The sequence below is a fragment of the Chrysemys picta genome, chromosome 2 (assembly GCF_011386835.1).
Source record: "Chrysemys picta bellii isolate R12L10 chromosome 2, ASM1138683v2, whole genome shotgun sequence".
Taxonomy (NCBI): Eukaryota; Metazoa; Chordata; order Testudines; family Emydidae; genus Chrysemys; species Chrysemys picta.
Genome location: NC_088792.1, coordinates 126,912,282 through 126,928,232, shown reverse-complemented (window position 1 = coordinate 126,928,232; position 15,951 = coordinate 126,912,282). Strand labels below are relative to the sequence as shown.

Sequence of the window (15,951 nt, the reverse complement as noted above, 5' to 3'; positions counted from 1 at the left end):
AAGGCAGTGGGAAACTTGAGCCCCACTTAGTTTCTTGCGGGAAGGGAAGAATGATCTGCTGGCACCAGATGCTGAGTCTGAGGGTCACAGTGGGGGGAAGAGAGGAGAAAACAGACATACATTTACAGGGTCGGGGGAAAAGAAGAAGAGGTTGCCCAGTTCCTGCCCCACATGGTGCTCCTTAAAGGATGGTGAGGACCTCAGGCCAAATCTCTTCTCCATTCCCAGCAACAGCTGTTCTGGCAGCTTTCAGGTGGTCCCAGTGCAGCATCTGCTACAGCAGGATAGAGTCCCTCATCCTGAAAGTCTGGCCTACATTCTTTGTTCCTAGAGGTATAAGTTTATATTCGGTTGTATTAAAATGCATAATTGTTTGCTTACACTTAGGCAGTCCATGTTGCTCTGTATCAGTGACCTGTCCTCTTTATTATTTAGAGCTATACAATATTCCTACTCAATATTTCCCCATTTCTACATCCAAGGAGCACATTAACCCTTTTGGCCACAGTGTTGCATTGAGAACTCATGTTCAGCTGATTATCCATCATGACCCACAAGTCTTTTTCAGTTACCACTCCCCAAATGTTTTTATGGTTTTTTTTTCCAGGTCATTAGTAAAAATGTTAAAAGCGTAGTTAAAAACTGATCTCTGCAGGATCACAGTAGAAATATTTCCACTTGATGATTCCCCATTTACAATTACATTTTGAGACTTGCCAGTTTGAATTCATTTAATGTGTGCCATGTTCATTTTGATTCGTTCTAGTTTTTTTTAATGAGATTACAAGTTGGGTTGATAAAGGCAATAGTGTTGATGCAATACACTTCTGGTAAGGCATTTGGCTTGGTACCGCATGACATGGACGAAAAAGTTGGATGATGGATGGTGATTGGCATTAACTGTTTTCCCCTTCTTTAATTCTTTGTTAATTGAGTCCCATATCAGCTGTACCATTATTTTGCCTGGGATCAAAGTCAGGCTGACAGACGGGGGGGTGCGGGGCTTGTTAAGGCTATAGCCTCCCCAAATTTTCCCTTAGCACCCCCCTGCCATAGCCAGTCCTCCCAGTGCAAAGATCAAACTTTATGTAGAAGTTAAGGTGGCATGGTATGCATTCCCACCCTTACTTCTCCACTGCTGCTGGCAGTGGTGCTGCCTTCAGAGCTGGGTGGCTGGAGAGTGGTGGCTGCTGGCTAGGTGCCCAGCTCTGAAGACAGCGCTGCCACCAGCAGAGGAAGACTGAGCAGGGGCTAGGGGGCCCAAAAGCAGTCCCCAGCCTGTGTCCCTGCCCGCCGGGGCATGCCTCCCAGGGAAGATGGAGGGTCTGGGGTTCCCCACAAAGGCCTGGACTGACCAACTCTGGCCCAGGCTCCTGTGCCCTGCCCCCCCACGGTCGCTGCTCCCCAAGGAACCCCCCCCCCCCGCCCCGAGATGGCTCTTACTGGCTGCAAGTAGTCAAAGGGAGGCGGGTAGTTGAAGAGCAGCTGTAGCCCCATGGCCCCGGGCACCAGCAGCAGGAGGAGACGGGGGAGCACATTGGCCACCTGCACCATGGCACCAGCCAGCGCAGCAGCCACCCTGCACTGCCCAGTTCTGGCTTCTGGCCTCCGACCTGGCCAGGGGACAGGGCCTCGGGGTGGGGAGAGGAGGAGGTGGGGCCAGAACTTACCTGAGGAGCAGGGGCCAGGGCCACAGAGAGAAGCAGAGCCTCGTGGCAAGGGGGGGCCAGCACCTATCTGAGGAGCAGGGGAGGGACAGGTCTCTTGGCAAAGGGTGGGACCAGAATTTACTAGAGAGGGAAAGGGCGCAGCTCTCCCCTAGTTTTCTGTCTAGCCCACCTCAGCCCTTCCACCAGGAAGAGGCTGGTATTGCCCCTGCTGACAGAACTATAATTAGCAGGGTTACCCCATTTAGCCTTTTTAAATATTGGCATAACATTAGCTTTCTTCCACTCTTCTGAAACTTCCCCAGTGTTTCAAGAGTTATTGAAAATCAACATTAATGGTTCAGTGAGCTTTTCAGCCAGTTCTTTTAAAATTTTTGGATGCAAATTATCCATCCAGACCTGCTGATTTAAAAATGTCTAATTATAGTAGCCACTGTTACTCAATATCTTCTTGAAAAAAGTAACAGAGGGTCCTGTGGCACCTTTAAGACTAACAGAAGTATTGAGAGCATAAGCTTTCGTGGGTAAGAACCTCACTTCTTCAGATGCAAGCGAGGTTCTTCAGAACTGAGGTTCTTACCCACGAAAGCTTATGCTCCCAATACTTCTGTTAGTCTTAAAGGTGCCACAGGACCCTCTGTTACTTTTTACAGATTCAGACTAACACGGCTACCCCTCTGATACTTAATATCTTCTTGAGTTACTCTTGGAATTGTGGAAGCAGAGAAAGAACTGACAGGAAGGGGAGGCAATGTATGACAGTTCGTTAGCAAGAGTTAGGCTAACTGTAACCCTAATAACGCGAGATTTGTAGAAGCAAGGAATGTCTGAGGCAAGTGGGAAAGAACTGTGTGAGAAGTTGTTGCGACCTTGTATAGATAATGTGTAGATAATATGGAATGTAGACTAAGAGTCTACATTAGTGAGCAAAACAAGATATCAGAATGACCTATGTATAAACAAAATGCAGCTGTTGCTCATTATTGTCTGTAACAAAAGGTATAAATGCTTGCTGTAATTGTTTACCTGTTGAGAGACCTGCTTAGCTCTCTCCCTCTATGCAATTGATAGAGAGAAAATAAAGCGTCTGACTTGCTGTACCCAAACAAAAAGTGAGAACTGTTATTCTCTGACAATTTGGGGGCTCGTCCGGGATGGCAACACCCGCAGAGGTACCGGCAGCTGCTATGGATCGTTCCCCTTCGAACCCCATGGCGCCACAATAGAGGTAGGAGACCTTTTGAAATCTCTATTGGGGTGTTGGAGGAGGACTGTCCGTGGGGCCGTCTGTCCCTGCTGGGCTCACGCCATCCGAACTTATTGACTGTGCAGCAAGGTCAGATGCTGAGCGGCGTAGGGGAATTGTTTGCCGCCCCCTTTATGCATATGCGAGGTGCATAGGTATGCAGCGGTGTTGAGAGGTTATTACCGCCTCGAGTGATGCATCGAGGTACTTGGGAATAGCACCTGGAATAAGGGTGTGTGTGTGTGTGTGTGTGTGTGTGTGTACACCAGTGTGAATTGAGTGTTACCGGAAGACACCCAGAGTACTCTGCGAAGTCTTTTGGCTCGTGACCAGAACTACTCTAACGCAAGCCCGGTAACTAGACGATCTTTCAGGAGATCTGACCCACGGTGGGCTAACTCGGCCTGGCATCGTCCGGCGAGAAGACTACCTGGGTCTAAGAGTGTGTGAACCCATCTTCCCTCCCCTTTTCCTCTCCGTGTGAGCCACTGACAGTCTGATCATCTCACTGGATGCAAAAGAGTAAGCGGCGCTGTCTCTCAGAGACTAGCCGACGCTCTTTGCTGAAGGGAGGTGTAGGAGGGTCGTGGCCATCCTCGTTAGCCTCTCCTGTGTGAGTACCTGTAGGGAGAGATCCTTAGTTTATGTGCCGCTAGAGCGGACAGGGCATCCTCCCTGTGTGTGTGATTGGAAAATGGGTGGGGGGACAGCCTAAGGATTCCCTCTCACCTCCTAAGGGTACCCCAGCTTATTTCATGTATGTACATTATGGTCCTAAAACCTGCAGGTATTTAGAGAATTGGAATCATTACACGCGTGAAAATTCATCTAAACAATGCCCACTAGAAGGTACCTTCAATCTAGATAAGATCATACATCTCAGAGGAGCTTTTAATCACCAAAAAGCCTCTGACACACAATGGGAGCAATTTGTCTATTGAGGAAAGGAACGGGTTAATTTGAAATTCAGCTTGGTCCAGAGATAAAGAGAAAGTTAATCTGCATTCAAGGTCAAGAATCAATGCGGACCAGGCTAAGTGCAAAGAAAAACTGCTTTCGGCCCCAGCTGGCTGTGAAAAAATATAGACATAGTCAAACCAAAGGCAATACAAGTTACGGTGCTGAGATTACATTTGCAAAGCTTAACTGTCCAGTGAGATCCAACAGTCTGCCTTTGCGACCCTGGAGCCGGCGTGGTTTGGGGACGTTAAAGAAGCCACAGGCAGCTGGCCTGGACTGGAATAACTGAAAAGACGCCCCAGAAGACCTCAGGGTGTAAAAGAACTGCCTTCCCAAGAGAGGAAGCAAGTTGGAGATTGCACAGCACCTTCTCTGAACGTTATACACAGACGTGGCCAGTCTGGACGTACGTGTGAGTATGAAAGTGTGCCTACTCTCAGCCGCAGTAAGTCTGAGAACCGGAGAGGGATTTAGCATTCCTCTCTCCACCCGGTTGACTGGGAAGGGTATCAGTGGATCTACCCCAGTCGTAGCAGGCAATAGAGAAGTTGGAGAAAAGGGAAGAGTTGTGTACTTTATAACTAGAATTGAGCAATTAAGAGCATAGATCATGAACCAGGCAGCAACTCAAACCTACGCCCAGGGCAAGTTGCAAGCCTTGAGACAGGACTTCCAGGCAGAAAAGGAAGCACTGGCTAAGCAAGTACCGGTCCTTCAGGGACTTGTCAGAATTTAACCATTTGTGTTTGCATATGCTGTAACAGCAGTGTGTTTGCCACAAGAGAAAATTGAATAGTTAAACGCCAATGGGCCATGTATTTTGCCCAAGTGCCAAGCCTCACGAGGGAGGACTCGGGTAGCCTTGTGAGTAAGAATGTTTAAGGGAAGAGACCAGGAAGGGTGGGGGCTAGTTGAGAAGCCCATTCTCCTAGCTAAATTGGTAGTGAAAAAGCCGGTGCCCATGGAAGGGATGGTTCAGCGAGAAAAGCAGGATTGGGCCCAAGCTGGCAGGCAACAGATAGAGAGATTGGAAAACAGGTTGGAAACTTTGAGGGCATAGTGGAAGGAAAGGAGTAAGTAATTATAAGCATGGGGATTTCAAATCCCCAGGATAATAATTGGAATGGTAAAATGTGTGTAAGACAGAGTCTTTGTACCAAGGTGCAAGGCTCTCCTTTCTTCTGCAGAATAAAGCAACTCTTCCTTATCCCTGTCTGGCTGTTATTGGCTCTCAGCTAGGTGGACCCGATATTTCGGTCACAGTTACTGGCGACTCCGGTTAATGAATTTCTGTCTCATACATTTGGGCGTTAGGTGTGTGGACGGAACTGAGCCTCTCATTCGTAATTCCTCAGAGTCAGTATTAGTAGAAATTCCTGTAATAGGCTCCTATTAGGCCATAATTCCCTCTGTTCTCTGTGTAATTCTCTGTTAGAGTGTCAGCAGGCAGATGGGTGGGTCTCTGTTAAAACCCTCTAAGGATAGCCCTTTGAATTATATGTTAAGTAAATGGCCTTTACCCGGTGTTCAGAAAAGAATGTCGAAGAGATGCTTGTTGCAGCTTTGCACCCAGGATTGGCCAGCCCTGGGCACTGATTGGCCCGAATCCGGATCTTTTGACATTCCGACTTACTTAACTCCCTTGCACCTGGTACTGGAAAACCAGGCACCGGGACAAATAAATTATTGGTTTTTGTGGGATCTGTGTTTTATAAGTTTGAGATGAATTGGTATTGTTTAAAGTTGCAAAAACCGAGAATACTTTTGCCAGACACAGGAAACTAGTGTTGTTTAATATGGTATTTAGGATTTAATCCTTAAGGTGACTTAATGCTTTAAAAGATTTAAAATGTTTTAACTAAAGACCAAAGGTTGTGGCTGCAGCAGGGTAGTCAAAGCCAGGAGAATAAAAGATTTGAATTTGGTTTTGGGTAACAAAATAGCAGATAAAAGAGCTGGTAAAGAGAGAAAAGGACAGTGCCCCTGGCTCTGTGTGATCGAGCTGTCACTTTACTAGGGGTGCATGGAGATTTCGTAAGCACAAAAGAAACAGTTACACCTTGTGTAGAAATTGATATGGCTAGTGTTGTGGAAATTGAATTGTGGATAGGACGTGCATTTCCCCCAGAACATGTGCAGTGTATATTGTAGCAGAGATAAAAGAAATGCAAACCTACCAATATAGGTTGTGTTGTCTTTTTCAGATCACTGTGTGTTTGAAAGCAGGAGTTAGAAGTAAAAGGCAATCAAAAGTCTGGGAAAGTTAATTTTGTCCCTTTTTAAGTAAGAATCTTTAAGCTGTGGATAGCTTTGGATCTGGAAGCAAGCCAGAAAGCATCTGTATTAATGCAATTTTCTAACTAATAAGGTAGAAGCCACTGAAACCTGGGCTGCCTATGAAACAAATACAAGGAAATATGGGATAATTCCTCTGTTTTGTCTAAAATCAACAAGAGTATGTGTATATAAAGGAAATATTTTAAGCAATGACTGACTACCCAGAAGGGGTAGACCTCTGTTCTTTTGTCTTTCAGATCATCAGAGAAAACGGATGCCAGCTGAACAGCATTCAATGTAACATGCATTTACTGGTATAATAGGAATTATTTTTGTGTTCAATGTCCTGTCTTGTGGTGTTTGACTTGTGGCCAGAATTGTTGTGTTTAATATTTTCATAAGACAGTCTAGTTCAAAATTAAATAGAAGGGTTAAATCAAAAAGCACATACTTGTTTTATTCAACCTGGAATACAAAGTGTTTGGATAAATCAGGAAAATGTGATATACTAAAGTCTAATACATTTGCTTAAGTAAGAAAAAGAAACTTCATTGGCCAGTTTTTTTAATTGAAAAATTGTTAAAATTTGCATACCAACAGTCTTTGGAAGCAAGGACATGGAAGGTTAACCCACTCCCATATTGCTCATGAGATCCTTCTGGCTACCTCAGATTTCTAGCCAGAGGACTGGGGAGAGAGGAAAGCTATTGGACACCAGAGGTTGTACCGAGTGGACTCCTCAAAAGTGGGTGTGCTTGTCCTGGTTTGTTGCACCAAAACTCTGTATAGAAGTTATTTACTGGAAGGGTGTATATGGCATACATTGAATAATTAGACTAATGTACTGTATAATGGCAATGTGTATGTGTTCATTGTTTGGAAAAGGTGTATGAGTGAAAAGTGGAAGTTTCCTTTGTAGGTTAAAAGAAGCCAAGAAGGGAAAAAGGAAAAAGAACAGAAGGAGTTAACTGGAAAAATAGCTAGCAAGCTCAGTCCAAAGATAAGACACTGGCCCAATCCAAGGACACTGCCCAGAGCTAAGACTTGGCCGACAGCCAAGAAAAGGGGGGGCCTGAATATGCCCAAGCAACTATGAGATCTGCAAAACACTGCCAGGCATCAATGAAATGTGTTAGGTTTCTTTTCTCACAGATAAAAGAAGTGCTACCCAAAGACCCTAGCAGCCCTGCCATTCATCGAAACAAGGAGACTGAGTCTATGTAAAGTCCATCAACGAAAGACTGCTTTGGCTCCACACTGGAAAGGCCCTTTCCAAGTCCTGTTAACCACCAACATGGCTGTGAAGAGCCAAGGACTACCTGCCTGGACCCATGCTTCTCACTGTAAAAAGACCCCTCCACCTCGGGAGAACTCTCTGACTGATGATAAGCCTATTTCTCCTTCTAGCACTGCTGTGCCTTCTGGACAGCAGGAAAAAGAAAAAAAAAAAGACAAGGTGAAGTGCTAGTAACCTCTCCCTTGTCCACTGACAGACCTACTGTGCCTTTGGATTTTTCTAGAAGCAGCAAAACCATTACAGGGTGATGTGCTAGTAACCTCTCCCCTGTATGATGCTAAACCACACTGTTTCAGGAAAAGAGAAGGAGGAACACTTGCTTCATTGAAACCACAAAGTCCAGGGATTCCTGACTACAAGAGACATTAAGAACTGACCCTGGTGAAGAAACAAAGAATTATACACTGGCAGGAAGAAACTTGTGGGACCCATGCTTGGGAACGTGGTATTGACTGGATTTTGGGGTTTATTCTACAGGCTGCGCCCTGTGTTTTGGATAAGTCCTTCAGCATGTATTGCCCTCCCTAACTGGATTTTAAATTATAAGTACCAAAGGCACCTTGTTGCCATTGCCCCTGCCATCTCCTCCATTACACTATTACCCCTGTATCACATCCAAATACAGACAATGTCATATATTTGATAAAACCAATGACTAAGGCCTTCACACTTTAGTGATTTATTTAAATATTGTTTAAAAAACTATTTTTAAGGTTCAGGATATCCCATATAAGCGAACAATTGAATGGATCAGTGGAGATAAAAGTATATGATATCACTACCAGTGAACCCCAAGAATCTGTAATTGCAATTGATGCGTTCTATAGCGAATGTTCCTGAAATTTGCACTGTGTTAAATGAGAGAGGCCCTTATTGTTATTTGATCACCCAATTAGTGAACAATTAAACGAATACCCAGAGTTTGTTTTGCCACTGGAAATTTTACCTGCATAGAAATTATTCCAGTGACTAATAATGTGACCTGTACCTTATTGCAATACACCCCTTCTTATGCCATTAATATCAATGCCTCCCGGAAGTACTAAAGGTGTTCAACCAACAGATGTGGTATAGTACTACACCAAAGAGAGATGTATTAGGATATCAATGGACTGTGATTAACACTACACTAGGGACTGTTAAATTTTCATTTCCCTTATCCAGTTTCCAGATTACCTCTACATACCCAAATTGCTCACAGGGAGCTGCCATTAGATTAGCACAACAGAGGGCTTGGGTTATTTCTTCTAGGAAGAGAGACTTGACTGGATCCCTGTGGGATGGGGCCAATAGTGCAGCAGCAGTTTGGAATATTTAAAAAAACCAAGAACATGATGAGAAATTGGGGCAACTAGAGAAGGCCATTGGCCTTGTTTCTGGAGCACAACTAACCCAGGTACAGGCTGGAGTTGGTGAGTTACATGTTATTTCCACCCTTAGTTCTATGACCCAGAAGTTGCTGACAGAGATGGTATTGAATATCACTGAGGCTGAGAAGGCATTGCAGTGGAATCTAGCATGTTCAGAAATTCAGGATTTCCTGAATGACCAGCTAATGGCCATTCGGAATGATCTAGAGCATCAGGCTTGGCCCACTGCCCTTACAGACACATCAGGAGTACCATCTGATCTGTGGCCATGGAGACATACTTGGGAGACTTTCTGGGTGGAAGTGCAGACGTTCTCAGTGCTCCTTCCAAGCATATGGACCGGTTGGGGGGGGGGGGGGGCTCCCACATACCGAATCCTGCCAGATCCATGGGGAGGATGCATGTGGGTAATTCACCGAGACATCTGGGAAATTAGACCTCCTGGTATGCCCAATCGATTTTTAGTCAGTGCTCCTGGGATTACATCTGACATTTGGATGGGGTTATGGAGTCTATGGACGTTAGAACCCCCACAGCTTCAGTGTATCCATAAACTGAAGCCAGGAGCAGTTGTTACTCTTCATGACTACGTTTGCTGGGAGGGTAGGGGACAAGGAACTACCCTGACAGGACACTTACTTTTTCAAGCTAATGATAGCTGTGTGTATGTTAAAGCCACCACATTGCAAGACATACATTTTAATCTCATTACCACTGCAGGGAATCATATTATTTACTGGCCTGCAAATAGAATTTTGCAAGTAGTCCTTAGGTTCCAGATACCCTTTAATTGGACTAGTTTAGTACCCGATCGATTTCAAAATTTGCTTTCACTGTTACCAGAGGTTCAAAAAATCTCTGAAATATAAGGGCAAATTCACATGCTTCAATATATATATATATATCAAGTTGAAAAGTAAGCCTTTCATACAGCTTATAGAGTGTCCACCTTACGTACTAAGTATGATGTATTGTGTTTTATGACTAAGACTGTACAACAACCCCATCATATTATCGCTATGGGAATGTTATTGCTTGTGTTGTTGTTAGGAGTATGTTATTGTTGTTATAAAGAACATAATAATAGTAATACCTTTCATGTCCATGCTCATCATGCATTGTCATTACATCCAATCAAAACTCCTAAGGTTGAAGCATCTGATGTAGAATCTGAATGTAGACTTAATGCAAATAGAGATTTGAAAATGTTTGTTGTACTAGTAGTACAAAAGGGGGGGTTGTGGAAGCAGAGAAAGAACTGACAGGAAGGGGATGCAATACATGACAGTTCGTTAGCAAGAGTTAGGCTAACTGTAACCCTAATAACGCGAGATTTGTAGAAGCGGGGAATGTGTGAAGCAAGTGGGAAAGAACTGTGTGAGAAGTTGTTGCGACCTTGTATAGATAATGTGTAGATAATATGGAATGTAGACTAAGAGTCTACATTAGTGAGCAAAACAAGATATCAGAATGACCTATGTATAAACAAAATGCAGCTGTTGCTCATTATTGTCTGTAACAAAAAGGTATAAATGTTTGCTGTAATTGTTTACCTGTTGAGAGACCTGCTTAGCTCTCTCCCTCTATGCAATTGATAGAGAGAAAATAAAGCGTCTGACTTGCTGTACCCAAACAAAAAGTGAGAACTCTGTTATTCTCCGACAGAATGGAGAGTGTTTCATAATCATCATATGATATAACTACAGAACAGAAATATTTATCGAACACTTACGACTTAGGCCGTTCAAGTAGGCAGACTGGATTTTTCTCTTACCCACTCTCCCTTGTTATGAAATATAGCTTAGGGAGGGACCCCAGACCCTGTGTCACAGTAAGAGTTTCACACTTTTGACGTTAACGGATCCATTGTAAGTAATCTCCTAGCTCAAACCACAGCCACAGAGATAGGCCACATAAAACATATAGGAAGTTGAAATGGTGTTGGAAAGATGGCTTACTTAAGGGAGAACCTGTGCAAGTTCTTTTGAAAGTGGTCTATGCCCTTTGAGCTCTGCCCAAACCTGCTGCTTCCCAAAGTGAAACAATAGTTAGAATGGAATAGAATGATGTATTAGAGTGAATTACTGAAACAGAATGGTGTTTCCCTATGGAGTTGTATGAAAAATGTAGGTATGGTGATATCTGTAGACTTAAACAAGTTTAATGAGTCAATACTGGGGGGGAAGGTATATTGCTCTTGTCACGGAAAATAAAAGGCCACATCTCTCACGTAGCACAGAAGCAGTAGTACTCAATAGAGCTAGAAAAATTTACACTAGCAGAAGATAGTTGGTGCAGTAGTTCTCCTCACTAGACGTAGTTAGTAAATGCTGGTATCACCACTGCCCCCATATAACTTTTAGCACAGTGGTTACAGCATTGACCTGGGGATTTGGGAGCCCCAGATTCAATTCCCCCTTTTGCCTGATGTGGGGAAGGGATTTGAATATGGGTTTCCTACCTATCAGGTAAATGCTCTAGCTACTGCACTGTGCGTTATTAAATAATCTTTGGGCCAATAAAAGAGAGAATAACTCTACAACCCAGAGTTAGGGCACTCACCTGGAATATGAGACCCATGTTCTAGTCCCACTGCTCCAATGCATAGTTACTATTTATAAAAAGTGGAACAACTTCAATAGGAAAGATTGAGAGAAACCTGCCCTGGAATAGCCCATAGTCCAGTGGTTAGGGCATTCTCCTGGGAGAGGAAAGACCCTAAGTTCAAATTCCTTTTCAACATTAGGGGGAGTTGGGGAAATGAACCTGGGTCTCCCATATCATGCAGGAGTGCTCGAGACACTGGACAAAAGGTTATAACAGGAGCACCTCCTGTTTTGAGTGGGGTTATGCATGCTCTGAGCATGCCCAGTGGATTGGTCCGCACAGGCAGGACAAGTAGGGGAACACCTAGTTTGAGGATCCCATTGTGGCTTAGCATGAGGTAGGCACCCAAGCACCTAGTCTGAGATGGCTGTGCACATGCTCACTGGGAGAAACTTAGGTACTTACAGAGTTGGTGACAGCTGAGTGAGGGTTTTGAGGATTGCAGTGGTGCATATATGTAGGACTTTGACATCTAAAGTGGCAATTATCATTATTAATAATTATTTGTAGTCAAGTGTCTAAGTCTTTTGTGGATCTAGCCCACAGATAGGATGACATATTGGAATTGTTACGTGAGGGACACCAGGGCCTCAATAAATGGTGGAAGCAAGCATAAATGTCAGTGTAGTGGGCCAACAAACTCACCTAAAATGCAGGGTAAATCATGCAAGTCTGGTTTCAGAAAGATAAAACTAAAAGAACCGTTCAGCCACAGCATTACATGATAGTTAGGGCCCTACCAAATTCAGAGTCCATTTTGGTCAATTTCACAGTCATAGGATTTTAAAAATAGTCAGTGTAATGGTTTCAAATATTTACATCTGAAATTTAACGATGTTGTAACCATGGGGGTCCTTGACCCAAAAAGGAGTCATGGGGGATCGCAAAGCTATTGTAGGGATTGTCACCCTTGCTTCTGCACTGCTGCTGGCAGGGGCACTAAAGCCAGTGCTGCCACCAGTAGCAGTGAGGGTCACAGGATATGAAGGGTCATCTCTTCTGGGGGGGGCACAGCCAACCTTACAGGTGAGGCCTGAAGGCAGTGCAGCTGCACAGCTTCCTGCAGTTGGGGGAGGTTCCCGGAGGTGGGTCTGACCCGGCCCTGGGAGTGGCCTATGCAGGGGAAGAGGAAGTCCCATCCCTCCCCAGCCCGGCCAGGACTAGCCACTGGAGCCCAGCACACGGCAAGAGCCTTCGGCTGAGGTGCATCCAGCCCTGCCCTTCCCCTACAGTAGCAAGATATCATAGGGTAGATCAGATTTCACGGTCTGTGATGCATTTTTCACAGCTGTGAATTTGGTAGGGCCCTAATGATAGCCCTTGGAAAAGAAAAGCACTAGATCAGTGTAAACAGGGGAGGCCTACCTATATGATAGCCACTGAATATTTTTCTAAATTTGTAGAAAATCTGCTCATTAGAATTAGATCCACAAGTCAAAAAGTCAAAGAAAAGTTTAAAAAGACATCTTTTTGGCATTCAAGAAGAAATAGTCATTGACAACAAGCCATGGTTTATCAGCTCTGAATTGCAAGTTTGGGGCATACAGTACAATTGCAAGAATATTACTTCCAGCTCCCCTCACCAGCAAGGGAATGGTCCAGTGGAGAGAACAATACAGACTGACAAGAGAATTTTACAAACAGGACGTATTAGCTCATCTGAATTATAGGGCAACATCATCATGCCCCATCATGCATGGTTTGCATGGAGAGGCTCCTACAATCTTATGGGTAGCAAGCTACTTGGTTTTTACGCAGCCCCCATTCCTATGGTTTTGGACCTTTCCATCCTTTTGTGTTCTACTTTGCTTTCCCCCATATCCAATGCAGATGAGCAGAAAGTGAAGCACAAAGATTAAAATCTCTCTTTTTTAGCTGGTTGTCAACTACCGATCATTTACATTCGTCCTTGACCAAAATATAAACTTTATCTGATGATCAGCAAATGTTCACTGAGAACAGCTACACTTGTTCAGCTATAAAGTCATTAAAAATTATCAGCAGTTAAGGAACTGCAGTTTGGGGAAATTATACCTTAATCAGGACCAGAAGAATACAGGTCAAAGTCCTGACAGTTTTGCACCAGACATGCAGTTCTCAGTATAATTTGGTTAATGAATTATGTTTTGTGGTCATCCTAATGGAGCAAAACAGTATTTCATCCCAGCTTTCTTCTTCCTTATGTCACTTGTGCATGCTTAAAAATATTTAAAAACAAAACTGCTTCCTGATCAACTTATTAAAATGCAGTGTAACCTAAACATACACTTCATATAGCGGCACATCTTGAATCTTTCAACATTACATGGGCTGATATATTTTAATACCTGTAGAAAGAATTGTACAACTTGATACAAAAACTATCAGGCAAACTTTTATGGCTTTACTTTTTTCTAATCCACAGCTCCTTCACATGGCATGTAACAGTACTGAAATTTTCTGAGTTATTGAAGAAGACATTGACATACCTGTAGGCCTGCAGCAAAAATATCTTATAAATGTTAATGAAAACTGTTCTAAGACTGTTGACCTAGAATAAAAGATACAAAAAAAGGATAAATCTACACAAATGTATATTAGAGTGCTTCTAAAAATGTATGTTTTGTTCAAATCAAACAGCCTGGGATTGGACCATGGGGATATAAGGTTTTATACCACCCTTGAAAAATTCCTATAATCACATATTCACACAATTCTGCAAAGTGCTGAGCATCCTCAATTTTCGGTAACTTCAGCACCTCCAGGATATGCTCAGCATTTTGTACAATCAGACTAAGTGTCAGAACTAAGGACATTTAAAATTACTTTGGAAACACTAAATAAAAAAATTTAAAGTATTTAGTTTTCAATTTTCACCTGTAAATTGAGAAATAAACTATGACATTTCAGCTTCAAGACTGTGACAAGTTTGTATTTCATATTTTTCCCTGCTGTGTTGCTTGAATTGAAGGCGAGACTTGACCTGATAGAAGTACAGGCATAACTACGAAGACAAGAGGAAAAACAATACAGTTTTAACATGATTATTTCTGTAAACTCCATAAATGGTAGAAAAAGATTAAAATAGATGTACAATCATCCTATTGCTACTAGTATTTTTTCTTTTGATATACTTATAACTGCCCTTCCTGTTGCCCCTTACCTCTTTGAGACTAATTAGCGATCTATCCAGGTAGAGCTCGAGCTGCAAAGAGGCTACATCCCTTTGGGATTTGCTATGATGACTCATTTTGCCTTTTTGCTCCCCATATTTTCTTCCTTAAATTATCCTGAATATTTGTGTTCACAACCCTCCCCCGCTCCCATTTCTATTTCCAGTATAAGTTCTTTTATCCTCAGGACTTTCAGCAGCCCCTCCTGAAGCCATTTCTTGCACTCTGACTAGCTCTTCCCTTTTTATTCTATACAGATTGTATTATTTACTATTATTAAAGGAGTAGTCAGAGGTGCCAAAAAGTAAATGGGAAATGATCATCCAATGGAGATGTTTGCAATGGGTCCTGCAGGGATCTGTTTTGGGGCAGTAATATTCACTATCGTTATAAGCAATGAATTTACATTTTTTTCTAGTTAATTGTTTGCTGACAACACAAGAATCAGTGATAAATAAAAAGGACAACAGGTCACTTATACAGACCATGCATTTTAATATGACCTAGGATATATATCTAGCAGGAGCGGCGCCAGGGTTTTTGGCGCCCTAGGTGGGGGTCCTTCCGCGCTCCCGGTCGTCGTCAGCAATTCTGCGGCTGGGGGAGCGGGGGGTCCTTCTGCACTCCCGGTCCTCGGGGCACTTCGGCAGCAGGTCCCAGAGTGAGTGAAGGACCCGCCGCAGAATTGCTGCCGAAGCCCCGGAGCGCAGAAGGACCCCCCGCCGCAGAATTGCCCCCCCCCAAATCCTGGTGCCCTAGGCAACCGCCTAGGTCGCCTAAATGGAAGCGCTGGCCCTGATATCTAGGAACAAAGAATGTAGGCCGTACTTACAATATGCACTCCCATGGATGTATAAGGAAGGGAATATCAAGTAGAAAAAGGGAGGTTATTTTATCTCTGTGTAAGGCATTAGCGCAGTGAACCTATTACTGGAATTCTGTGACCAGTTCAGGTGTCCATACTTAAAAAGATATTGAAAAATTGGAGAGGGTTTAGACAATAGCTTGAATGATCTTGAATTCAAGATCTGGAAAGTTGCCTTTCAGCGGGAGACTTTAAAAGCTCCATCTATATAGCTTATCAAAAAGCAGATTAAGAGGTTACTTGATCACTGTCTACAATACCTACATGAGGATAAGATTTCTGATAGGAGAGAGCTCTTTAATCTAGCAGACAAAGGCACAACAGATCCAATGGTGAAAGATGAACCAAATTCACACTAGAAATAAGGTGCAATTTTTTTTTTAAACAGTGAGTGAGGGTAATTAACCATTGGAACGGGATAATTCTCCATTCATTGAAATCTTTAAATCAAAAACGGATGTCTTTCTAAAAGACAGACTTTATCTCAACCAACTTTGAATTTGCTGCAGT

General features: G+C 43.3%; 1 protein-coding gene and 1 long non-coding RNA gene across 20 annotated transcripts in view; one reads left to right on the top strand and one right to left on the bottom strand.

Annotated features, from left to right (window-relative positions):
- Window positions 1–15,951, bottom strand: part of TERT (telomerase reverse transcriptase) — a 134,034-nt gene that overhangs the window by 32,138 nt on the left and 85,945 nt on the right. For 11 of the 19 annotated variants that reach the window (XR_010598505.1, XR_010598504.1, XR_006172461.2 and 8 more), the window contains 2 exons: window positions 14,281–14,407; window positions 13,893–13,954 (listed from right to left, as the gene is read on the bottom strand). The exons of 4 other annotated variants lie outside the window; for them this stretch is intronic. Coding sequence is in view for 6 of the 15 variants with exons in the window: in XM_024110236.3 (XP_023966004.1) it covers window positions 13,893–13,954; window positions 14,281–14,407 (189 nt within the window). In the remaining 9 variants the exon portion in view is untranslated. Of the gene's footprint in view, window positions 1–120; window positions 328–13,892; window positions 13,955–14,280; window positions 14,408–15,951 lie in introns of those variants that run through there. 4 more of the 19 variants (XR_006172466.2, XR_006172467.2, XM_042841497.2 and 1 more) reach the window with 2 other exon arrangements.
- On the top strand, window positions 2,388–10,456 carry LOC135981477 (uncharacterized). The gene is made up of 2 exons (XR_010598513.1): window positions 2,388–6,464; window positions 7,070–10,456. It is a non-coding gene; the product is annotated as an uncharacterized LOC135981477 (long non-coding RNA).